The 26,099-nt window shown below is 46.7% G+C and overlaps 1 protein-coding gene across 8 annotated transcripts in view; it reads right to left on the bottom strand.

Moving 5' to 3' along the window:
- HECTD4 (HECT domain E3 ubiquitin protein ligase 4) overlaps positions 1-26,099 on the bottom strand; it is a 4,298,785-nt gene that overhangs the window by 3,761,074 nt on the left and 511,612 nt on the right. For all 8 annotated transcript variants that reach the window (XM_069619495.1, XM_069619492.1, XM_069619493.1 and 5 more), the window contains exon 15: positions 1,131-1,236. In XM_069619495.1, coding sequence (XP_069475596.1) covers positions 1,131-1,236 — 106 coding nt within the window. The remainder of the gene's footprint in view (positions 1-1,130; positions 1,237-26,099) is intronic.

Genomic DNA, 26,099 nt, shown 5'->3' with positions numbered 1-26,099 from the left:
CTGGGGACCTACCCCAGACCTAGCAAATCCAAGCACGCTGTTAAATTAATGGACATCTCATGTATCCTGGCTAAAAGAACAATAGCGATGGCCTGGAAGACGCCGTCGGGCCCCAGGCAAGAGAGATGGCTCAAAGAACTCGAGAGATGGACAACAGCTGAAACCAGGGCCTGGCAGGAAGGAATCACGAACAGTGGCGAAACCGAAGGTGGCACTTTGGAATCATGGAAGGCCCTCCTCAGAGACATACGCTTCAGCGCTGACTACAAACCCCCCTGAAGTCCCACACCACTGCATTGACACTGCTCGGATGCCGGCATTGGTGGAACCACCCCTGTGTTTGACCCCTCTTGCTTCCTGAAACTTTGGGTCATTGCCCCTAACCCACCCGTCCACTGTAAGTTTGCTACAACATGAAGACTGTTGTTGATTTGTTTGTTCCCCCCCCCTTGTTTCCCCCTCACCGTCTCCTCCCCAGTTCAAACCAATGTTGATTTCTTGTTGTATTGCACGTTTTCTTTTTCTTTTTTCTATCAAAACCAATAAAATACGTTTTAAAAAAAATCATTGGAAACACCGAGATCCAGGAAAGTAATGTTGATTTGTAAACGATGTGAGTTAACAACGTATTGCAATGGCATTATACCCTCACAACAGAAATAGTGGCATTGAGTGTATTTGGATAATTAATTGCACATGCAAAGATCGCTGGAATCCCCTCGTCAATGTAAGGATTTGTAATCCGTTCAAACAGAGTAAGGATGTCACAATATGCCAACATTCAGGTTCTTGTCAAACTAACAGACAAAGAACCTCGGACAATAAGACTGCTTGGCAAACAAGAACCTTTACAGTAACGGTGAAATCAAGGACAACATGACATACATTTCCCAATTCAGCTCAAAAAGAAAAATGGTAGCCACTAACACGGTCATGGCTTACAGGGCCCCAGTTCATTATGGTGTCACAATATATGTGACAATCCAAGTAAAACACAATTCCGTCCATGTTTGTAATATGAATCAAACATGAATTAAGTAAACATGTCTTCATAATGCAACGTTTTAGGAGTAATAGTAAACAGAATCTTTTACCAACATGTGCTAATTCACTTCATTGTTTTATTTCACCTGTAATGTTCATCTTCTTCACTTCCAAATCGATTGTTCTGCAACTGTTCAGCTAAATTTGTCAAGATGACATCACGAAGTTGAGAAAGACCACTATTCCTCTCACCTGAGAATGATAATGTAATGTAGTTACTAAAACATCTGTAGATAAGATACTCACATGTGTCAAGACCGAAAATACAAAATCGAAGGCTAAAAAAAAACAAAAGGATAATCACCATAGTGTCTCCTACTGATATCAAAGAAATTAACTTGCATTTCAATTTTAACCCGACAAAAGTGTCAAAGAGGGGTGACTGAATGCACTCAATTTAATGAACATTACACACAGACACACAATTTGTTCAAATGGATTTCCAAAATCAGCCCCAGAGGGAGGATTTTGGAAGGCCACCCTATTATAGTGAACAGGGAAGACACAGAGGTTTGCCAAACCCAGAGCGGAAAGGCTTAGTGTCTCAGGAAGGGTGTGAGAGTGGTCTAGGGCAACAATGAGTCCGCACAGAGTAACACTAGTAATTCCAGTTAAAAGGCAGTCTAAGAATACAAGAGTATTTATTCGGCCTTTAGTTTACATACTAAGCAAATACAAATAACAGACAAATATTGTCACACAAAACCCTTATAAAACAGGTATGTACATTTGCCCTTAGAAGAGTTGGAATAGTATTTGACTCCATGACCAGTGAAATACATGTAAGTAATTCAGATGCATAGAAATTGACAGTAGTCTTTAGAATCAACACACAACCGCTTCCCTAATTCTTATAAAGTTCAACCCTGAGATAGTTTGTGGCCTTGTGCCCAAAAGTCACCAGTTCCAAAGCATATACTTCTTCAGGTAAGTTTATATAGAGATAGCAGAGCCAGTGGGTATGATTAAAGAATCACAAAAGTTAGATGAAGTTCAAAGAAAAGTTCAGATGAGTGTTCTACTCAATCCCAACACACTAGGGTATGACTAGGGAGGGATTCTTAACCCAGGTCACAACACCAAATAGTGAGTGAGGGTTAGGACTTTACTCCCTTAGCCTATCAGAGACAAATATGTAGATGTACTGCCTGGCTCACATCCTCCCGATACTAATAGTGGAGGTTCTGGACAACGTTCCCGGCTTCTTCTGTTTTTGTTCCTACAGAAAAGGGTAATCTCGACAGAAGAGATCCTTTGTTTTGAGGTATTTAGCTTTGGTTGGGCTTAGTGCTTAGGAATCGGTTCCCAACAGCTTCTAGTTGAAGACCCACATAAACAGATGAAAACGTCTGTTAGGGAGCAATTCTCATTCAATAGCTAATTTCCCTTACCTAGTGAGTCCCCCAGCAGCTTTGCTGGATCTCTGGAGTTTATTTTTCCACTTGGTAAGAGTGTACCCCTTTCTTTCCACTCTTACCTGTGTTTTGCCATGTGTATTTCATCTGTTTTTGGTGATTGTGGACTCTGGAGTACACCACTTCAGTAGCCCCCTTCTTTTGTGTGTTACACAGCACCGTCAGTGCAGTGACACAGGGTTGTCTTTTAGACTTCCCACGACTCCATTTCTGAGGCTGACTACTGTCCCCCAGAAAAAGGGTAAAGTTGCCGTAAACTTTACTTAGTCATTTAAACACAGATCCAGTACACCCCATCTTACATGGAGTACTGGAAAGGGTTAATCCTTAGCCCTCGTTATCTGTACCTCCTAGAGCATTGTTTCGCTCTTAATTTTAGACTTGGCTGGTGGCAATGGTATCTACCCTAAATTTTCTACCGTGATTAGACTATATAAACGTGCTATTGTTTTAGGCTATTATATTAGCTTCGAACTTAAACCGGCTTGACCAAATACTTTTTCTTTTGGCTCCGGTTGGGTTTATTCACCATTTCATTTTGTTAAAGTCCTTCTTGTGTTTTACTTTGCGCGGAAAACCAGGTTTGCCTCCTTTGTTCACTGTCTTTTGGCAGGCTTCTGCCCAGAAGCCCTCCTCTAGGCACCTGGGTGTCTATGTGGGCTGAATGTGAGGGAAGGGTGTCATCATCCCCTGCACAGGGTATCCTAGGAAACCCAACTCGCACTTTGCCATGATTGGCTGAGGTGGTTGTCCGGGCCGGACAACCCCCATGCTGCGTGAATGACAGCCAGGCTGTGTGAATGGGGGATTTTCGCATAAAAGGCAGGTCTCTTGGTCTGGAAGTCAGAGTCGCCCGAAGAGAAGCAGAGAAGAAGTTGACTGCTGCAACTATCCCGTCCCGGTGAAGCCCTGCTGCAGTCCTGAGCCATCTACCTTTCGGCGACCAGCGAAGATCCAGTCCGGAGTCTTCTTCCCTTGAGCTTGGTGGGGATAACCAGCTCATCTTCTACAGCCAGAGGATCCTCTTTGTGGTCGAAATCGCTGCACCCTGCTGTAGTGGTCTGGATTGCCATCTGAAGAGCCTCTCCTGTTTTTAAGGAGCGCACCTTTTATTCACCGTTGCTGCTGCCGGCTTCAGCCCTGTATGGTGCAGACCCCTCCAGACGTCCTCATTCGGATCGAAGCTCCAGGAACCGAGGGTCTGCAGGAAACTACCAGGAACAACTGCCGTGGCACCCGCTTCTTCATTGAATAAGTTACTGTGTTCTGCTCGAAGAATTTGGGTTAATCCTTTTCTTCGCCTCCAAGGCTTGCCCTCGTCTTCCCTCCTTCTTATAACTTTTGCTTCCTCCGTTGACAATATCTAAGTACTCCTGGCTACACTGAATCGTGAACTGACTGTGTGATCCTCGACAACAGGAACCCGGTTCCACTTGACACTGGCTCTAGCCTATTGACTCTTGAATATCTGTCTAAGAGTGTTCTCTGATTCTGTCTGCCTTGACAAAAGTATTGCCTATGATTTTTGCCCCCAACTCTCTGGGTATCTCAGGTGCTATGTGTGTTTTTGCCCCGGTTTCTTGCTGCGGATATGCGTTTCTTTAGTAAGACTGAACTGTCATTACTGTCAAAAAGTGATCGCAAGTGTATTCCCGGTAACATCTTTTGTTTCATAACACCGGTCCGCTACAACACAAGGTACTTACCTTGAAGTATACCATAAAAAGTGAATTGGTTAGTTGTAGTGTATTTTACGTGTGGTTTTCGAATGATTTGAAGTGTCGTGTTTATAACGAATGGTTTAAAAATAAATGTACTTATATTTTTTACCTGAAACCTTGAGTCAGTGTTTGCTTTAGTCACAGTAATTGTGGTCCCTTTGTGTAATCTCTGCTACTGCTCATATACTCTAGTTAAGCCCGGCTGCTCCACTACTGCTACCACTTTAACATAGTAGTACAGGCTTGTACCAAAGGTAAAACTTGTATTGCCACCTGTATTCTTAATTGTGTGTAGTGGTCCCTAATGGCACTGCACAGGATTCTGCCTAATAACGTCTGTGGGAGAGACAGCCACCGGACACTTCAGAGACAAGACGACAAGATCCAGCGAAAGTCACCACAGTCAGGTGGCGAGAGGCGATCGTCCAGCTGTGAACACAGGAGCAGACCCAGCACAGTGGCCCTTGAATTAAAACTGCAGGAGCAGGCGATTTGTGGCACAAGCTGAAGATCTGCAAAGTTTGAAGGCTCTCCACGGAACAGTGATGGCTGCAGTGAGGCAGCCCAGTAGAAAGCTGGTAATTCAGTGGTGATCCAGGGACACTTCCGAAGGCTCAGCAGGCACAGATCCTTGAGCAGGCGTCAAGACTGGTTGATCCCACTGGTCCTCGGGTTGAAGCGCCAATGAAGGCATTGTTGAGATCAATGCTAGTCAGCTGCAGGGTTGTCCTCGGGTCATCAGTGGGCTACTGTTTTTTTTTTTATAGAAGTCTTGGTACAAACTTTATATTCAGAGTTCAGGCTGCTAGCAGGGCCCAAGCCCACCAATAGTAAGGATCTTCACCATTCAAACAGCCAGTGACTGTCCAATCATGGATATCCACTGGTAACCACATTTGTCCAGCAACAGAGATATGGATTGGGACACTGGGAGGGACACACACACACACACACACCCACCCCCCCCCCCCAATTCCCCCCCACCCCCACCCCACCCCCAATTCCCGCCCCCCCCCCGCCCCTCCCACCTAGTCCGTGAAAGGCATAGCGTTCCCCAGGAAAGTGATTTCCATAAAAGACATTTCCTGACCTGAGAAGGCAGGAAAGAGGCCACAGAACAATATGATCTAAGAGAAAAAAACTCATGGCATAGCCATTTCAGGGTGCTAAAAAACCCATTATATAAAATGTAATAATCATACTAAGTATCCTAACTGCACTTCACTATAGGGTGATGTGTTCAATTCTAACAATCTACGTGTAGCCCCTGTTTGTTTTTTGTTCCTGGCCCAGGAAGCCTAGTATTATAAATACTTGGGGCAGGGCGCATTCTTCCCTTACCTGGATCAGCAACAGCTTCCAGGGATACCACCCCACCATCCCAGACACACTGCTCTGGCGGGGCGCATTAAGCAACCTGCAAATGACATGATATGATATGGCATTTATAACCCACCTATACACAAGTGTTTCAAGGTGCAACTAGGCAAGGGATGGGGGGGGGGACAGAGGGAAGACAAAGACAACGATCTTACTAGGCCCGGTGACACTGAGATCACACAAGTGCAGGGGACAGGGGGTCAGGGGGGTGCAAGAGGGGCAGTGCCATACATAGGATCAACAGTAAAGAATAAATAAAATAAATACAAAAGAGGAAAAAGTGCAGCCAGCTAGTGGCAAGTGCAGGAGTAAGTGCAGACATCAAGTGTCAGGAACTGGTAGGGACTGTAGGGATACAGAAAAACAGCCGCCGCATGCAGGGTTGCCCGGGAGGCAGTGCAGGTGTGCAGCTGGCGGGGAGTGAACTGGACTCGAGAACAGAGGGTAGCCAGGTGACGAGTGTAGTTTCAGTCCGGAATTCAGCAGGGGAGAGGTGGAGAGAAAGCAGAAGCAAAGAGGAAGGTCTTGAGGTGCTTCTGGAACCAGAGATGGTTCTCCTCAAGTTTCAGGAAGGCAGTGAGGCTGTTCCAGAGGGAGGCCCCAGCCGAAGAAAGATCTACCACCAATTTGTTGCTTGGAGAAGCGACTGACCCTGAGGGAGTTGGAGGCGGATGTGCGAAGAGCCAGAGAAGGAAGATATTTAGGAAGAGAGAGTTTTAGGTATTAGGCCGCAGGGCCCCAGAAGGCCTTGTAGACAACGCAGAGGGTTTTGAACGTATTCCTCGCAGCCACTGGGAGCCAGTGCAGACATTTCAGTCCTGAAGAGATACGATCCCTGGGCTTGAGGCCAAGGACAAGTCTCGCAGTTAAATGGGGTTAATACAGGAGATGGGCTACACCACGAGTTCTTTGATGATTAACGGACACAGACACCAGAGTGAATTTTTATAGAGACCCCAACAGGGCCCCATTTTATTAATCATCTAGACCCTAGGATTCCCTGTCAGCTCCATCTAAGCAGAGACCAGCTACGTCAGCTCACCCTTCCATGGAGGGGTCCCAGGGACCCTAATGACAGGCTTGTCGCAACCAATCCACTTCCTAAAATCTGGTACCACCCACATGGAGAATGAGGACAGAGGATGGCCTCTGTGCGTGGTCCCATCTTGTAAAGCGGCCTTGGGCAGGCCACCAACCTATCCCACCACCTCACATCATGGTGCCTCCCCTCTACTCTCCATTTAAACTAATGGCCATCAAATCTATTCCTACTTAACATTCCCTATAATTATTACCCCAACTCACCAATCTCCCCTACTTAACATTTACTCACTTAACGGTGCAGAATTATACACGTCATATATATATATATATATATATATATATATATATATATATATATATATATATATTTTTCAAATATTAAAATAAGAACGGCATCTAAAGACACTGTTCAGGCGAGCAGCACTCCACACACAAAAGTGTTCCAAAATGACAAATAATAGGCACGGACAGCCAACAGCAAACACTGCAACTTCGGTTGTATGTTCATAATACAACCTTTATTTTTCATTTGCAGCAGTTAAAAAATCCATTAAATTCGCCTAGTGAGAGTTTTCTTTGCCAGACGGCAGCCTGACGCGTTTCGCCACTACCCAGTGGCTTGTTCACAGTCACTCATCACCCACAGGAAGTTCGTTTTTATAAAAAACACCTCAGTGAAAAACATAGAAAGGTGACTTACAGAATCAACATGATGGCTGTTAGCCATTTTGGCTTGGGCTGCTGGGACTCATTGCTAATCACGTGAAGTAACTCCCAATTCAACCTATTTAGTTCACGTTACACAAATTAGATCATACTTTAAACATGAAATATGGAAATGCAATTTATAGCCGTTAGTATTTTCAAACCGAACAATAGCATATTGCTCGGTCCGTGATCGAAAAGGCGGAGCCTAGTCGTGCGTGCTACAATGTTATTAGTATAGTGTTAAGGACATCATTTTAAAAGGAGTTTGACACATTTCTCCAAATTAGAGACCATGGATATAAACACCAAATCGTTTACAACATGCAAATTCATCATCATAAACATTTTTAAGAAAAAATGTTTGCCTAGTGCATGAGCATGAGACGGTCTCTACCCCGAGCCATAGTAAAAATAATATAATGAATAAAAATCTGCAAAGAATGTTTGCAGACCAAGGTAGTCATATATATACATCCTAAGTAATGGAGTTATGTGTATATGATTCTAATTACTATCTCAGTTAGTAGACAGTGTTGTACAAGTATATAAAGTACATACCTAATGTATTCAAGGATGTTTCAATATACATTGATATTTTCATGTGCAAATAAAGCATTCCTATGATAGAGATAGTTTCATATTAATAAGAACAACATTGTCATAGTATAAAGTGCATAGTGCAAACTACTGACATTCTCTAAACTGTTTTAAATACATTAAAAATAGCATGATACAGCACTAAAAACCAAATTTCTTACAGAATCATGTACATAGGATCTACCTCAAATAGTAAGTTGACAATAATGTATTCATATAGTTGCTATTATGGGTATAATAATATCGAAATGGGTATAAAAGAGAGATCTGTTCTAAAGTGCCAAGTGCATATATACGACAGAGAATAACAAAGTCCTAACACTAAAATAAGTTTCTAATTGCACTATTAAAAAACATCAGATATCTAAAGGATGTAGAAAGAATACCACGGCTCAGATAACATGCTAAAATCGTGTTGTCATGAATATAAATGCCTACTGGTGTATACTAATTAGCCAGGTAAATACAAATTATAAATGATATTGTAAGTCACCATAAAAGTGAAAGATAAAAAGTGATAAGAAAAAAGGAAAGGAAAGAAAACTTTGCTCAAGTAATCAAGCACATAAGGTTACAATATAAGGTCATTAAAGTAGATGAGATGATTGGGGTACTATATCATGTTGAGTATGTTCATTATGTCCCCAAAAAAGTGTAGAGCTCCTCATCAATGTTGTGTCCCACCGGGGTCTTCCTCTCAAAGTCTAAAATAAATGTAGTCTCTTCTTGTCGGACTGTTCTCTCATTATCGCCTCCCCTGGGACCTGGAATGACCTTATGTATGCCAAAAAATGTAAGATAGGCTGGGTCGGCATTATGAGTTTCAGAGAAATGTTTTGCCATGGGTTAAGAGCAGTCCTTGTTAGTAATAGCTCTAACGTGTTTCAGGATACGTACTTTAAGCTTGCATTTGGTACTTCCCACGTACCATTAGAGGCATGGGCACATCAGGACATACACCAACAGTTCTGATTCACATGTAATTTTGCTATTAATATGGACCAGATGTTTCAATATTGGATGCACATAGCTTTTGCAATTCATTGCGTATTTGCAAATCTTACACCCGGTACATTTAAAGAAACCAACTCCTGTTGTGGAAAGCCAATTAGTATTCATATCATTCCTTTCCACAGCCATATAGCTTTTCACCAATAAGTCTTTTATGGAGGTGCTATTGCGAAAGGTAATATCAGGAGGATCTGCTTTCAGCACTTTCCAATACTTATTGATTATCTGTTTGATAATACGCGAGTGGCTTCCGAATGTCAAAATAAGCCTGATGGTATTTCCCTCCTCTTCTTTTGCTTGGTCCTTCTTAGATGTTATTAACATTGTATGTCTTAATTTCTCGGACCTTTAGATATGCCCTTTCAATGATCTTTTTTGGGTATTGCTGTTGGAAGTTTTGGGCCGTTACTTTACTGGCTGAATCAAAATCCACAATATTGCTGCAGTTGCGTCTGATGCGGATAAACTCTCCATATGGAATGCTCCATAGAAGAGTCTTGGGATGGGCACTATTTGCGTGTAATGGGATGTTTGCACCTGTGATTTTTCTTTAGAGACGAGACTAAATTTTTTGCGCCTCTATCTTGACTTCTACATCCAAGAATACGATGGATTGGTGGCTGTGGTGTTCAGTGAACTTGAGATTCACATTGTTAGTGTTGAGTGATTTGACGAATTTACACCACAAGTCCCAAATTACAAATAAATCATCAATGAAACGGAGCCACAGCACAATTTTTTCATTGTATTTTTCATTAGCTTCTGCCCATACTGTTGTTTTCTCCCAATATCCCATCATTAAATTTGCATATGGAGGTGCGAAAGTCGTGCCCATCGCGGTGCCTTGGGTTTGGCGAAAAATGTCATTATTGAATATGAAAACATTGTTATTCAAACACATTTCAATCATCTCTAAGATCATCTGGGAATGTTGTAAATAATTCAATGATCTTGTATTGAGGAAGTTTTTGCAGGCGGAAATGCCATCATTGTGTTTAATAGATGTGTAAAATGACGCAACGTCCATGGTTGCCAGTAAGTAGGTGGATTCCCAAGGAAGTTCGTCAATTTTCAATAGGAAATCCGTTGTGTCCTTAATATATGACGGTAGTGGAGTTACGAAGACACAAAGAACCTCATCTATAAACTGGGACATATTTTCCAAAAGTGACCTGCACAGTGTCACAATAGGTCTGCCAGGTGGGCTTGAGGGGATTCTTATGGACCTTTGGAAGAAAGTAGATAGTGGGAATTATTGAGTTCTTGGAAAATAAGAATTTCACCATTTCCTCCTCAAGAATGTCTGCTATTTGCCATTTAGTTAGGAGAATCCATACATCATTTTCCAATTGCTTAATGGGATTGGTCTTTAATCGCTCATAACAGTTCACATCGTTCAATTGTTTACAATCTTCAGCAATATAGTCACTTTTGTTCATGATGACTATATTACAACCTTTATCGGCTGGCTTTATTATGTATCTATCCAGCTTCGCAATATCTGTTAGCACTTTCTTTTGTTTTTTCGACAGATTGCTCCGGGGTTGTCTATGGGTTTTTCTTCTCTCTTCTTTTAGGTCATCGATGACTACATTAGTAAAGGCTTCGATGTGGCTGTTCTGGGCACTGAGCGGGTTAAATTTTGAATTTCATCTTAGCTTACTAGTCGACAGCCAATCTGTGCAAATTCCCAATCTTTCCAAGTTGGTACCAAACTCATTACTCTCTGTTTGACTTTCCTGTTCTAAGTCATCGAGAGTTATCAAGGTATCCATCTCTGCAATAGTGATTTCTGTTCTTCCCTCCAAGATGTCTTTCGACTTCTTTTTATATGTAGAAGTGGCAAAGAACTTCTTGAGTCGCAGTTTGCAAATAAATCTGTCCAAGTCTATCCTGGTTTCCACATAGTTGAAACTGGCAGGTGGACAGAAATTGAATCCTAGTTTCAAAATGTGTTTCTCTTCTGTAGTGAGAACATGATCGGATAGATTAATAATCAGCTGTTTGTTGGTGGCTTGTGTAACATGATTAGTTATTTCCCAGAGCGCAGCGATCTTGCTGGCAGAGAGCTGTCTGAATTTGTTGCCCCTCTGCCCCCTCCTCGTTTTTTCTTCCCCCTCGTCCTCGTCCTTTTGTGTTTGAGGCACCTCCTTTGGCATTTTTGTTTTTTGTCCGCCCGTCCTGACACAAACGTCTCATTTCCTCTAAAAAATTGAGGCGTGCAATGGGCTCTTCTTCTTCGCCTTCAGTCACATCTGACTCCAAGGTAGAGGATGATTCTTGAGGATTTGCATTTTGCGCCATAGGAGCCAATGGTGTTTCCTTGGCTTTTTGTCATATTTGGTCAAATCTGTGCGCAAAGGTATAAACGCGGCCTTGCTCGTAGTCGCCTTTACCTCTTAAAAACTTCAGTTGCTTCCTCAATTTAATTTCTTCCTCATAGGACTGTAATCCTATCTCGATGGTAGCTTGGAGCTTTTTTCCTTCTTCGGTTTCTTTTATAGTTTTCATTTTTTCCTCCAAATCCACAAGATGTTGCAGAATTTTGATACGATCGTTTCCTGCATATTTCACCAGCAGTTGTAAGAATTTTTTTTGAGCAATGATTGGTTGCGTCGCCCCATTCTTGCAGCATTAAGGGATCCTGCTCCTCAAATGATGGTATTGTAAGAATTCGTAGCCCACGTGGTATTCTGCCCACGTCTAAGTAATTCTGTAAGGAGTGCTCCTCCAACCATTTACTGATCTCTTTTTTCCACGCTTTTTCTAGGTCTTTTAGCAGTGTTATTTCATTATTGTCCTTAGTTTTGTCTGTTCTGGGTAAATCCTTTTCTTTAATTGTTGGCAAAGTTTCGTTGAACAGAGAAGTTGCCTGTTCTTTCCTTGCTGCCTCTCTGCTGGCCTGGGAAGCCGCCATAATAGGTAGAGTTGGAAATCCACTCTATTTTGTCATTGGAGTCTGTGAATACACGACACGGACTCTGTGAATATATATATATGATACATTACTCACCGTAATCGTATTTCTGATGCTTGTATCTGCTTAGATTCACATGCTGTGCATAGGCCGACATCTAGTGGAAGCTGCAGAGTATTACAGTTTGTTTTTCGAAACTCGAAAATGGGCGTCGACACAGGGCGTGCCAGTAATACTATCCCTAGTGTGACATCCACTGTACCCAAGATCCCTCACGCGTCTAGGATCCTCAGATTGTATTTTTTCTGACATGAGGTAGCATGAGGAGTAGCGCGAGAACAGATAATCCAAGCAGATAGACAAAGGTAAGACTACAAGCAATCATGCGCCTTCTCTCAGAGGGGAGGAAGGGTGGGTCACATGTGAATCTAAGCAGATACAAGCATCAGAAATACGATTACGGTGAGTAATGTATCCCTTCTGAGGCTTGTGGAATCTGCTTAGATCACATGCTGTGCATAGATTAGCGAGCAGTACCTGAAGAAGGAGGTGGGATGTGAGAAGGGTCATGAGCAAATAAGTGTCTTAGAACCGCTTGTCCCACTTGTGTATCTGCCTTGGAATGGTGTCAATGCAGTAATGCTAAGTAAAAGTGTGAATAGAGCTCCAAGTAGCTGCTTTGCAAATGGTGTCAAGGGGTACATTTGCAATGAAAGCCAGAGTGGCCCCAATGCCTCTAGTAGAGTGGGCTCTTGCCGTGAAAGGCAGAGTTCTTTCAGAGAGTGAGTAACACAGCTGGATACAGTTAATAATCCACTTCGAGATGGCACCTTTAGAGACACGATCCCCCTCTCTGCCTGTAGCTACGGAGACAAACAGTTGATCTGTTTTTCTTAGCGGTTTGGTTTTATTTACGTAGTAGAGGACCGCCCTACGCACATCTAGGGTGTGTAGTTTCACCTCAGCCGAGCTTTGCGGGTCCTGGAAGAAAGCTGGAAGCTCGATGGACTGGTTTACATGGAATTTTGATATAAATTTAGGTGAGAACCTAGGGTGTGTGCGTAAAACCAGTTTGTCTTTATGGACAGTAAAGAAGGGATCCTGCACTGACAGAGCCTGAATTTCACTGACCCTTCTTATAGAAGTAATAGCTACTAAGAAGGCCGTTTTATAAGTCAGGTGTTTGAGACTGCTTTTATGCATGGGTTCGAAAGGGGGGCTCATGAGCTTGGCTAGCACCACATTAAGGTCCCACCCTGGTGGTGGGTTTGAAATAGGAGGGTGAAGTCTCTTTACTCCTTCCATGAAGGCTTTAACTACTGGTACTTTCCACCATGAAACCTTGCCATGGGAAGTGGTGTAAGCCGACAGGGCTGCCAGGTGTACTTTCAGTGAGTTAAAAACCAATCCTGCATCTAGCAGGTGGAGCATGTATGTAACAATAGTGGAAGGAGTGCAATCAACCGGGTTGATTGGTCTACTCTGGCACCAGATAACGAACCTCTTCCACTTGTCAGTGCCTTGTGTTTGGTTTCCTAGATTCCTTTAGGATGTCCATACACCTCTGTGGCAAATTGAGATGTCCAAACTCTATGACCTCAGGAGCCATGCTGCCAGGTTCATTGAGTTGGGTTGCTGGTGCACTGCTTCACCTTGGTGCTGGGACAGTAGGTTGTACCAGGCTGGAAGTTTGATGGGCTCGCACACTGCCATCCTGCGTAGGTGTGGGAACCACGGTTGTCTTGCCCACATGGGAGCAACTAGGACGAGCGTCATCGATTCCCTGTTCATCTTGTTCATCACTTTCCTGATGAGGAGTTGGTGGAAAAGCATACGCAAACATCCCTGACCAGTTCATCCACAGGGCGTTCCCCTGGGAGTCTGGTTGGGGGAACCTGGATGCAAATCCTGGGCATTGTCTGTTTTCGCTTGTGGCGAATAAGTCTATAGTGGGGAAACCCCACTGAGAGAAGATATCTTCTACGACCTCTCTGTGTAGAACCCATTCATGTTCCTCTGGGAGGGAGTCTCTGCTCAGAGCATTCGCTAGGGAATTGAGCTCCCCTGGAACATGTTGTGATGACAGATAGATGTTCCGTCTGAGTGCCCATATCCAGATTTTCTGGGCAAGCTTGGACAGATTTGGCGAGCGAGTCCCTCCTTGCTTGTTCAGGTAGAAAATGGCTGTTGTGCTGTCCGTCCGGATTTGCACTGACAGGTTTAGTAGGTGGGGCTTGAACGCCTGAAGCGCTCTGAATACTGCCAGAAGCTCTAGCAGGTTGATGTGGTTCTTGGCCACTGAGTGAGACCAGAGACCCTGAGCTGTGTGGTGGAGATGGTGAGCTCCCCACCCCATCAGACATGCATCTGTAGTGAGTACTGCCTGTACTTCGGGATCGTAAAAGGGTTTCCCCTGTGCGAGATTCTCTCTCTTGTCCACCAGTGAAGGCTTTGTACCAGTGTTGGCGAAACGACCACTAGATCGTCCCACTGACCACTTGCCTGAGACCACTGTTTCGCCAACCATTCCTGCATGGGACGCATGCGCAGGCGCGCGTGGGGTACCAGGTAAATACATGACGCCATCATGCCCAGTAAACGCATTGCTTTGCATACCGTTATTTGTTGACCGGACTGATAATGCGGAATTTGCAGTAGTATATTCCGAATTCTTTCTTCTGAAGGAAAGGTCAACCCATCTTGGGTATCTAGGATTGCTCCTAGGAATTGTTTTGAGGTGCTTGGCACCAGGCTTGACTTTTTCTCGTTGATTGAGAAGCCTAACTCGTGGAGGAGGTTGATAGTCCTTTGAATGTTTGTCCTGCAAATTCCTGGGGTTTCCCCCGTTATGAGCCAGTCGTCCAGATAAGGGTACACTGGATTTGTCTCCCTGCGTAGGTGTGCAGCCGCCACCGCCAGCACCTTGGTGAATACCCTTGGTGCTGAAGCTATCCCGAAGGGCAGTACCTTGAATTGGTAGTGTCGACTGTCCACCTTGAGCGCAAGTACATTCTGTGCGCTGGGAACATGGAAATATGAAAATAAGCATCTTTCATATCCAAGGTTGCCATGTAATCCCCCTTTTTTAGGAGGGGGGATTACCTCTTGTAGCGTGGTCATATGAAATTTTTGGGGCTTGACATACTTGTTGGCAGGCCGTAAGTCCAATACTGGGCGCATTGTCAAATCTTTCTTTGGCACAAGGAAGTAAGTTGAATAAATACCCTTGTTTACCTGGTGTCCCGGGACAAGTTCTATCGCGTCCTTTTCTAGCAGAATGGCGATCTCCTCGAGGAGAATCTTCTGATGTTCTAAGGAGTGTACTCTTTGTCGTGGAGGATGGTTCCGGGGACGCTGCAGTAGCTCTATACAATATCCTGTGAATACTGTTGACAGCACCCATCTGTCTGAAGTGATCCCTTCCCAAGCCTGGGTGAATTTGGAAATGCGTCCCCCTACTGGGGTTGCGTGAGAAGGGTCCCTGAACTGAGCCTCACTGCTTTGGTGGAGGCGTGCCGCCTCCTTTGCTGGGGCTGCCTCTGCCTTTACCACGACCTCTCCTATTACCCCTGCCGTAAGCCTGGGTAGGCTGTTGGTTGTTGTTCCATTGAGTACCCTGCCCCTGGGAATAGTTAGATCCTCTCTGAGAATTTTGGCCACGTGGGCGACGAATATTACTATTCCCTCTCTGGTTAGGGGGTTTATTGGTTAACTGGCCAAGGGACTTGAGTGTTTCGTATTCGTCCTTGGCATTTTTCAGTGCGTCTTCGACCGCCTTACCAAACAACAGATCGGCTTCCACCGGTTTGTCCAACAATGATGCCTGGTTTCTGCCCTAAAACCAGAGTGCCGTAACCACGCATGTCTCTTGATAACAGTACCTTCTGCTATCAATCTGCCTGCGTTGTCAGCGGCGTCAAAGGTTGCTTTTAAAATGCAACCAGACACGGCTCTACCCTCTGCGGAAATCCGAGCTAACTGGCCCTTTAAGGGTTCCGGTGCAGAGGCTATGAGTGCCGCGACTTCTTCCCACTGATGGCAGTTGTAGCTGGCCAACAGGGTGGTGGAGTTTGCAATCCTTGCCTGATAGGCGGACGTTGAGGCTACTTTCCTGCCGAAACCATATAGTTTTTTGCTCTCCTTGTCTGGAGGAGCTTCGGACGATGACAAGGGTGTTCCAGCCCTCTTATGAGTGTTAGTGACAACTAGGGAGTCTGGCTTCAGATGTCCTCTTATATAGTGAGGGTCAGACTGGGCTGCCCTGAAAAGTTTTTCAACTCTGGGATTGACTGCTCTGGTGAGGTTCGGGTTCACCAGAGAGGGGTCTATTCTTCGCTGAATAGACTTGAGGATAGGGATAGTCTGGGCAACAGGCCTCCTTTCTCCTACTAACTCCTCGGCGAAGTCCCTCTCCTCCTGGACACCGTGGGTGTCGATATGGAAATGTTCTGCTGCACGTGCTAGAACCTCATTCAGGAGGGGTTGGTTATCGACAGGGGAGTCGGTAACCGGGGCTTCCTTTTCTACTGGGGAATCTACTCTGTAGGTTTCAGGGTCTTCCTCTTCTTGGTCCTCATCGTCCCCATAGAAGCCCGTCCCGGTTTGCTCTTCTACCATGCCAAAATCTTGGTCCTCACCAAAGGAAGTCTCTCCTTGATATAGTGAGTATGGTCGTGAGTATGGTTGTACCTCGAAGGGGTCTGTAGACCTCATCGGTGTCTCAAACCGGGGCTTCTTACTCGGGGGGGATAGGATCATTAGAGCCTGAGGGTGTAGCCCCTTCTGGATCAGATGAAAGGAAATGGTCTGGATTTTTATCGTAAAAGTCTGCCAAGGAAGACATCCTTGACATGACCCTATCTATGTCATCACTGGACCATTTTTTTGGAACTGGGAATGACTCTCAGAAAGTTTTGGAGATTTATCTCGAGTAGATTTGCTCTTTGAAATATCAGCAGACCTGGTCTTGTCTGCCTGTTTAGGAGGAGCGGAGTGTTTTACAGGTGTGGAAGAGTGCAGAGGCTGCTTCTTCTGCTGTTTTCCCCCCTCCCCGTGAGTGGAAAAGTGTTTTCCCTGTCCCTTTGTGGCTCCAGAGGTTTTCGACGCCTGGCATCGAGGATCGGGGGTAGAGTCCCTGTCCTTCAAACGTGGGGCCGTGCTGATCTTGTCTGCAGGCTCCGACTCCTGGAGTGCGGCCTGGGGGTGGAAGTCGTCTTCGTCTTCCGACGATTGAACTTCCGTTAGCCTAGGGAGCGAGGCACTCTTGGCAAGAGTGGATGATTGCCTGGAGTCATGCGGCGATCTCGAACGCCCAGAGGACACCGATTCGGACCGTTCTGTTTGTGCCTCTTTCCGAGCACTCGACATCGTCGAGTCTTGGTTGGACTTCGTGTGTTTGGTGTGGGTGGTGTGTGAAGCGCCTGTGTCGCCGGGGGTCTTCCCCATAGCCGCCCTGTCGGACGACCTTCCAAGGTCGGGGACCTGCGCTCGGCTGTCTTTCGACACCGTAATGCCCTCGCCGTCCGAAAGCCATCGCTGAAGGCGCCCTCCGCTGCCATGGCCGCCTGCCTGGCATGGTGGGCCCAACGCTTCGTCGAACGGTCCTTAAGTGTCTTAGGTTTAAACATACTACACGCTCTGCAGTTCGCTTCGGGGTGGTCCCTCGGCAAGCAGAGATTGCACGTGGCGTGCCTGTCGACCCAAGGGTATTTGCGATTGCACTTGGGGCAGAATTGAAAAGGGGTACCCTCCATACGCACCTTGAGGCAGCGGGCAGTTAAGTGTAGGAAATATATAAGGTGTACCTATATACCAAGAGTGTAGAGTATGTCCAACCCCCCACTCTCCCTACTTGCAGGCCCGAGGCCAGAGGCCTTCCGAGGCCCAAATCCGTCGTGCAGCAGCCGACGGTCAATTTCTTCTCCAGCCGGCGTCGAGTGTCGAAGTTCGACGTTGGGATGGGGAAGGATGTCAATTAATCAATATTTTAGCAAAAGTATGGCTAAGGCCAGGGGACTCCGCAAAATGCTTCCGACCAGTATGGCGGAAAAAAACAATCTGAGGATCCTAGACGCATGAGGGATCTTGGGTACAGTGGACGTCACACTAGGGATAGTATTACTGGCACGCCCTGTGTCGACGCCCATTTTCAAGTTTCGAAAAACAAACTGTAATACTCCGCAGCTTCCACTAGATGTCGGCCTATGCACAGCATGTGATCTAAGCAGATTCCACAAGCCTCAGAAATATATATACGCATATACACACACACACACACACACACACACACACACACACACCCTACACAAACACAAAACCCCCATATAACAATCGTGTGACTGCTGCAGACAGCCCCCTCCCCCTTCACAGTACCTTTATGTCTGTCCAATGTGCAGGGCTGCTCCTGATGACACTGGCTGCTGAACTGGGCCATGGCCCACAGACGACAAGCGAGGCCTGGCCCCCTCCTCTTCTAGGGTGACCCCGTCCACCACATGGGGCCACTGCACATCCCGCATCCTTTTTATTGTCATGATTGGCACCCTATGCACCTGGGGACCGCCCACACTCACTGCCGTGACCCGCAGTATTTTTATTATTATTTTAGGGTGTGCCCCGTTGGCTGGGAGGCCCATCAGACATCACCAAAACGGCCTGCAGCATCCTTTAAATCCATGGGTGGGCCCTGTTGGCTGGGGGCCCACCCCTAAGTCACTGCCCACCCAAAGTCAATGCTAATAGGCTCAAGGCTTGAATATTGTAATGTCCTCTTTAAGGGAACCTCAGCTAAAAATGTGAACAACCTCTAAACTATTCAAAATCACACCCTTCGCGCTGCATTGGGCATCTCCAAAAGAACCCATCTCAGCAGCCAGACAGCAAGCGCCCTGGCTGCCTGTCCGCCAACACATCCTTTTCAAAACTCTTGCTCTCACTCACAAATGCATCCATCACACAGCACCAACACAGCACCTCTCTCACAGGGTCATGATTCTTCACGCCTCCAGACCCAAAAGAACACCATACGCAAATCTACTGCCTGTACCTAGGGTTAAACGTGCAAGAGGTGAGGGTGCCAACTCTCTGCCATGTGCCCTCAGAGCTGAACTTCCTCATCTGCCTTGCGCAAAGCAATCAAAACCAGACTATTTGCTTAAAACCTCACAAACACCACCACTGAGGCCCAAGCCAGCCATCTATATGTGCCAAAAGTCAAACAACTGTATCCTATTGACATTGAATCATGATATGCAGCTCAGCATGTAACCCGGTGCTGCACTATCACAACCATTACCAATCCTGCATATCTAAGTAATGTAACTAAGCCCTTTTCTTTTAACAGCGTCTCCATGCCTCTGGGCTGTTTGTGTGCTATATAAATGGAAATAAATAAACTGCGTGGCCCGGGCACCATTAACAGAGCCGGTGGCGTCCCTGTTGCTATGGGTCCGCGCCGCGCTCACTGCAGAGCATCAGGCCTCCTCCATTGTTGCAACGCAGGTGGTGGGCCACGTCTTTACCCGGGCCGTTCAGCTGGAGCAGTCCGGGGCTTCCTTCACCCGGGCTGCACAACGGAGCAACCTGGGACTCCACCACCTGTCTCCTTCACCCGGGTTGGCGGCAGGCAACCTAGGGCTTTCAGCTTCACCTGCGGGCCTCTACAAACCTCCCGGACTGATCCGGACATATGCAGCCCCGGAGGATTTTTTTTGTTAACAGGCCCGCCTCGCTGTCCACAAGGCGGGCCACAAGGCAGGCCTTTAGGGGCACGGCCAGGCCAGCCAGCCCGGTCTGGGCCACCCCCCACACGCGGTCCTGGCCGGGCTGTTCTTGTTGGGCACGGGCAGCCACTGCCACACTGCCCGGGCCATAAATGTGTCTGTGGCCCTGACCGGGCAGGTCAACAGGCGCCACAGCCCAGGGGCAGCCGAGCTGCTCCCGACATAGCTGCTCGGCCCCCTTGCTCATAGTCCCTGGAGCCCCATGCCCCCCCCCCCAGCGCTCATCAAAGGTGTAAGGCCCCAGGAGGCCACACAAGGCAGCGACCCACCCCTCCCACCCCCCAGGTAAGTTGTCTATCTTCTCTGATTTTTTCAACTGTCCTTTGTTTTAAATCTTTCAGGATTCTTTTCTCTCCCCTGTCCATTCTTGGGCAGGGGAGTTCTTTTCTATTGTTCCTTTTGTCTTGACATTCCATCCAGCCCCACGGTGGGCTGGATGGTTTCTCCCAGACACAAACACATAAAATAAAACACAAACACTAAACCTTTATTACTACAATACACTGTATCTGTGTCTTTCTTTCCTGTGTGTTCCCTCAGCGGGCCAGCATGTAGCCCAACTAGCCGGGCCCCGTGGGGCCACAGGCTACATAAGAATTCACAAATACGGTCTTTCAGTACTGACAGTGTTAGGGACTAGTCAATTTCCCCATGAGCATGAGCAAAACAGGCAAGGGAAGAAAAAAAATAAGGCTCTACTTAACTCCAAAAGTCAGGCCAGGGATCAAATCAAGCAAAAAGAAGGTGTCTCACAGAATGGAAGGAGGGAAAGGTCCAAAAAGAAAACCTTTCCTAACAAAAACCAAGTCCTGTGCCATGTCCTGAATGCTGGGGACAGTTTAATGCAGCGTTCCTGTGGACCCCCTCCCAAGCAGAGACACCTAACAGAGACATATTGATCCAGTCAGTCAAGGCCAGTTTTGGGGGTCTGGACCCCCAGCAATCTACAGCTCCTTTAGGAAAGATTTGTCCTGTATCCCCTATGCCCCCCCTCTCGTCCAAACCCTTGGTGAGACCCTGCAGCATCCCTTCCTTGACAGGTGTGACGGTCATGAAGTGGCCCCTGTAAGGTCCCTGTGACCCTCCCAAACTAGAGTAGGCAGCCTAGTAGGGCATGGACAGATCCGGACAAATTGCAGGGATGGTGTGTCACATCAGGTGTGACCTCAATATCAGCTCCCCCGCCCCAGTGTATGCAGGCTTAGTACTTGGTGCCTTTTTTCTCGTGCCGACACCTGGCACATTCTCTCCCTCCTTGCTGTAGCCCTGCTCAGCGTTTTTCTTCCCCCAGTGGTATCTAATTCACTGGTGAATGAAAATGACAAAGACCGGAAAAAAGACTTGGACTATCAAAAGAGGAGGAATACCAAAAGGGGAGGAATACCAAACGAAAAGAAGTCGGAGCTCTGCAGGCAACCAGGAATGCAGAGTACAGGAGAGAATGGTTTTAAGACAGCCAACTCTATATCCAGAAGGGCTCACTCAGGGGCGGGACCCAACAGGCCGCAAACATGCGTCCCACCCCCAAAAAGTCTAAATGAGGCAAGAGGAGTGAGCAAGAAAGGACAGCCAGAGTCGCACCATAGATCAAGGGAGGTACTATACAAGCTCAGGTGTAGGAGATGTAGGTAGGAGATTTAAGTGTGGGTTGTTCAAGTGAGGTCGGAGGCATTAAGGCAGGACCAAGAGACCAGAGAGGAAAGGGGCAATGTTTTTGTCGGAGAGTGTGGTAGAGAGTGAAGGTAAGTTGCTGGTAAGGGGGAGCTCCCAAGTAAGGGAGATTGATAGAGTGAGGGCCAGGCTAAGAGTGCGAAAAGGAACATACTTGAAGGTGAAACTGTGAGAACAGGGTAATTGCAGGTGAGAGAGAGTAAGGTTAGAGGTATAGGAGTAAAATAGTGGAGGATAGGGAGTAACAAAAGGAGCGGGAATGTGTTAGGAGTACAAATGGAAGATTGAAGCATGGACAGTGAAAGGAGCCTCACGGAGACAGAGAGAAAGAGAAAGGTGGAACAGCAGAGACACCAAATGAGGAAATGGAAGATGCAAGAGGGTGAGAGAGAGTGCATAGACTGAAGGGGGGAGAGAGCGCAAGAAACAGCAGAAAGAGAGACAAAGGTGAAAAGAGTATATGAACAAAGAAGGGTGCTGAGAGAGAAAAACAGAGGAGAAGTCTGGAGGAACATTTGTGGACGTTAAGGAAAGATACGAAACCTAAGTATTCCCAAAGTCAGAAAAAGCTTTGGCCTTTAGGCAACCCCCTAGTGGCAGTGTAGTACTATACTGTAGGGTCTCCCTCTCTGTTGCAAAACACATCCTTGTCTGGTGACTGGTGGCATTGGGCTAGGGTTGCCCCTTTGGGGGCCTGGGGGACTGGGGTTTGAGCAGACTCTGCATTGCTATAATAAGTATCAACCAATGCTAACTGCTATCTGAACCACTGTTCTCCAGAACTGTATGGCGCTGGACACCCTCTAAGCCTCACAGCGTGGGACATGCACAATCATGTAGAGCGAGTGCTGTACTTTCTTACCCAGCTATGCCAGCAACATCTCAGACATTGTCTCACACATCAGTTGTACAATTAGGTGCCTCCACATCAGCCCCGAGTCCACGTGGACCTTCATTTCCTGGGTATGGAGTATACTGGGACCACTGTGTGCATCCATCAACCAAATCCTCCTAATTGCTCAGAGGTTCCCCAGACGACTCAGGTGTTCTGCTGTCAGACTACGGAAGAAGTGAAGTGCTTTGTCTTGCCAGAATGCAATGTTTGTTTCCCCAAAGATGCAATGGATGAGACTGGCGTGAAGGTCTCGTAATGACTGAATTGTGGGAAGAAACTGGGTTTTGAAATAGTCACTGACCCTGTAACGCTGTGCCTTGCTATAATAATGCTCAGTCAATGCCATTTGCCATGTTAAACAAGTGCCTTAATGCCATTGCTGTGTGATACCTATTTTCTAACGCGCATGTCTTCACTTCGAAGGCTTTACCGCCTAGTAGCTAGAGGTGTGCGCTTCCACAATTCACACCTCTGATATGTTTCCCTTTTGGCATAGAAGCATGTTTTAGAGGGGCATGGACAACTGCCATGCTGCGAGGACACGATTCCTACAGCTCCAGAGTGATCCGTCCTTATCCTGGCCATAGATCAACAAGTTACTTCTTACCTTGTAACGTTCTTTCGATGGGATGTTCCTCCGACGTATTCCTTATCTATGATATTTGTATCTTCAGCTTGCTGGCCTCGGAAACATTTTTTCCCAGTAGAGGGCGCTGTGCGTCGACGTCCGTCGAGTAGGTGCTCCTCGACGGCCACCGTATCGACGCCGACATCATCATGCCTATAAATGGCCACGCGCAGCGTCCGTTGCTCAGTTCCGCTTTGTAGAGTAAAGTAGTTATTGTATGAATGGTTACTACCCTTGAAGGAGCGTAAGCTGCAACCACAAGGGAAATGTTACTGCGGGGATGGATGGGAGGGGCGATAAGGAATACGTCGAAGGAACATCCCATCGAAAGAACGTTACAAGGTAAGAAGTAACTTGTTCTTCGAAGGGATTGTGTCCTCCGACGTATTCCTCATCTATGATAGACTCCCATAGCAGCAGCATGTGATTGTACGTGGGAGTAAGAGATGCCATATTACCCTTTAGGAATGAACAGAGTGTAACACAGCTTTGCCAAATCTAGTCTCTTGACTAGAGGAGGAATCCAGGCTATAAAATTTGGTAAACGTATGTGCGGACGACCATGTGGCAGCCACACATATGTCTCTAATTGGTAACCCTCTTAGAAGAGCTGAGGAAGCTGTGATACCCCTGGTCGAATGAGCCCTTAGATTTTGAGGGGGCTCTTTCTCTGCCAGTTTGTAGCATTCCAGAATGGCTAAAATAATCCATCTGGAGATGGTTTGTTTGGTTATTGGTAATCCTAACTTATGTCCTGCGTAACCTACAAAGAGTTGGTCTGCTTGTCTAATTTTAGCAAGTCTACTGATATAAAAACTCAAGGCTCGCTTAGGGTCCAGCCTGTGTAGTCTCTCTTCCTCTTTCCCCGGATGGGGAGGAGGATAGAATGAAGGTAGAGTAATCTTCTGAGTAATGTGAAATTCCGAAACTACCTTTGGGAGGAAGTTAGGCTTCACCTGTAGCACTACTTTGTCCTTGTGAAAAGTTGTATGAGGAGGTTTACAAGACAGGGCTTGTATCTCGCTAACCCTTCTAGCAGATGTTAATGCTACCAATAAAACAGTTTTGAGGGTGAGAAACTTCAATGAACAAGAGTGGAGTGGTTCAAAAGGAGCACCCTTTAGGAAGTTTAAAACTAGATTTAAGTCCCATAAGGGAACTTGGAATGGTCTTGGAGGGTAAACATTAGTTAGACCTTTCAGGTATTGTATTACCAATGGAATTTTGAAATAGGATGGCTCCTCTGCAGTGCGCTTAAAGATCGATAGCGCTGCGAGATAGCCCTTAATAGTGCCAATTTGAAGGCCCGAATTTGCCAAATAAAGTAAGAAGGATAACACCACAGGTGTACCACATGAAAAGGGTTCGATATACTTTTCTCTGCACCAGCTGCAAAATTTATTCCAACGGCAGGGGTATAGAGTCTTAGTTGCTGGTCTTCCGGCCGAAAGCAACACCTCCATGACGTCATCTGGAAGGTCCCAATCCTTGTACCTCAACCTTTCAGATACCAAGCGTGAAGGTTGAGGGTCTTGATGGCTGGATGGAGAACCTGACATCCCTTCTGCGAGAGAAGATCCTCTCTGTACGGTAGACGAAGTGGAGGACAGATGGACATGTCCAGAAGGTCCGGGTACCACGTTCTCCTGGCCCAATCCGGGGCAATTAGGATCATGGTCTTCCGAAACCTTCTCACCCTCCTGATCATTTGAGGAATGACAGGGACCGGAGGAAACGCGTACAGAAGTGGGAACTCCCAGTCCACTACGAACGCGTCTCCTACAGCTCCTCTCGGGGGAAATTCCCTTGAGCAAAATCTGTCGCACTTCCTGTTGATACTGGTGGCGAATAGATCCACTTGAGGGGTTCCCCAAAGGGCGAAGATCTCTTGAAGGACTTCCTGAGCTATCTCCCATTCGTGGGAGACTGTGTTCTGCCTGCTCAGAGCGTCCGCTGTCAAGTTCTTCTCTCGGCTAGGTGAATTGCCGATAGAGAGATTCCTTCCTGAATTGCCCAAAACCAGAGCTGCATCGCCTCTCTGCACAGTGGCAGTGACCCTACGCCTCCTCTTTTGATGAGGTAGTGCATGGCCACTGTATTGTCCGTCATTATCAGAATGTTTCTCCCCCGTACAGACGGCAGAAAAGCCTTCAGTGCCAGTCTGATGGCTCTCAGCTCCAACAGGTTGATGTGTAGTCTGGACTCCGATGGAGACCAATGACCGCTGATGGTCAAGTTGTTGGCATGGGCTCCCCACCCCGTGAGTGAGGCGTCTGTGACTACTGTTATCTCCGGCCATGGTTGCCAAAACAGTTCTCCTTTCAAGATGTTCTCTGGAGAGGCCCACCATTGAAGGTCGTGGGCTACCTTGTCCGGAATCCGGAGGAGATCTGTCATCCTCCCTGAGAATTGTGACCACTGAGTCCTCAGTGCCCACTGAAGGGATCTCATTCTCAGGCAAGCCTCTGGCACAAGGAATATGCAGGATGCCATGAGGCCCAGCAACCTCAAAAAGTCGTAGGCTGGGAGACGTTGGGCATTTTGAAACCTGGTGACCATCTGCAGAATATCTTGAGCCCTCACCTCTGGTGGTGAGGCTTTTCCCCAGGGACGTGTCCAGGACTGCTCCAATGAACTGGAGTCTCTGTGATGGTATCATCTGTGACTTCTTTAAATTGAGGGAGAAGCCCAGCCTGTGAAGGGAGTGGCAGACATAATCTAGTTGGATCCGAGCTTGTTCCGAAGAAACTGCTCTGATCAACCAATCGTCCAGGTAGGGGTAGACGTGAATCCCTTCCCTCCTTAGACTTGCAGCCACAACCGACATTAGCTTGGTGAAGACCCTCAGGGCGGAGGTCAGCCCAAAGGGCAGAACTCGAAATTGATAATGAGAGTTGCCAATTGCGAACCTCAGGTACTTCCTGTGCTTGGGATGGATAGGCACATGGAAATAAGCATCCTGAAGGTCCAGAGATACCAACCAGTCCTGAAGCTGGAGGGCCTGAAGGATCTGAGAGAGAGTTACCATCTTGAACTTGTCCTTCCTGAGGAACTTGTTCAATTCTCGTAAGTCCAGGATGGGTCTCAGTCCTCCGTCTTTCTTTGGTATGAGAAAGTAGGGGGAGACCAGCCCTTGTTCCTGTCCGCTACAGGTACCGGTTCTATGGCACCTTTCTCTAACAGGTCTACAACTTCCTGCAAGAGGAGCGGATCCGGCACTTTCAGAGAGCTGTTCCCCGGTGGACGTCGCTGAGGGATGCGTAGAAAAGGCAGGCAGTAACCTTGGG

The sequence above is a fragment of the Ambystoma mexicanum genome, chromosome 10 (genome assembly GCF_040938575.1).
Source record: "Ambystoma mexicanum isolate Mex_15411 chromosome 10, UKY_AmexF1_1, whole genome shotgun sequence".
In the NCBI taxonomy this organism is placed as follows: domain Eukaryota; kingdom Metazoa; phylum Chordata; class Amphibia; order Caudata; family Ambystomatidae; genus Ambystoma; species Ambystoma mexicanum.
The sequence above is the reverse complement of the archived record's forward strand: the minus strand, read 5'-3'. Positions and strand labels throughout refer to the sequence as shown.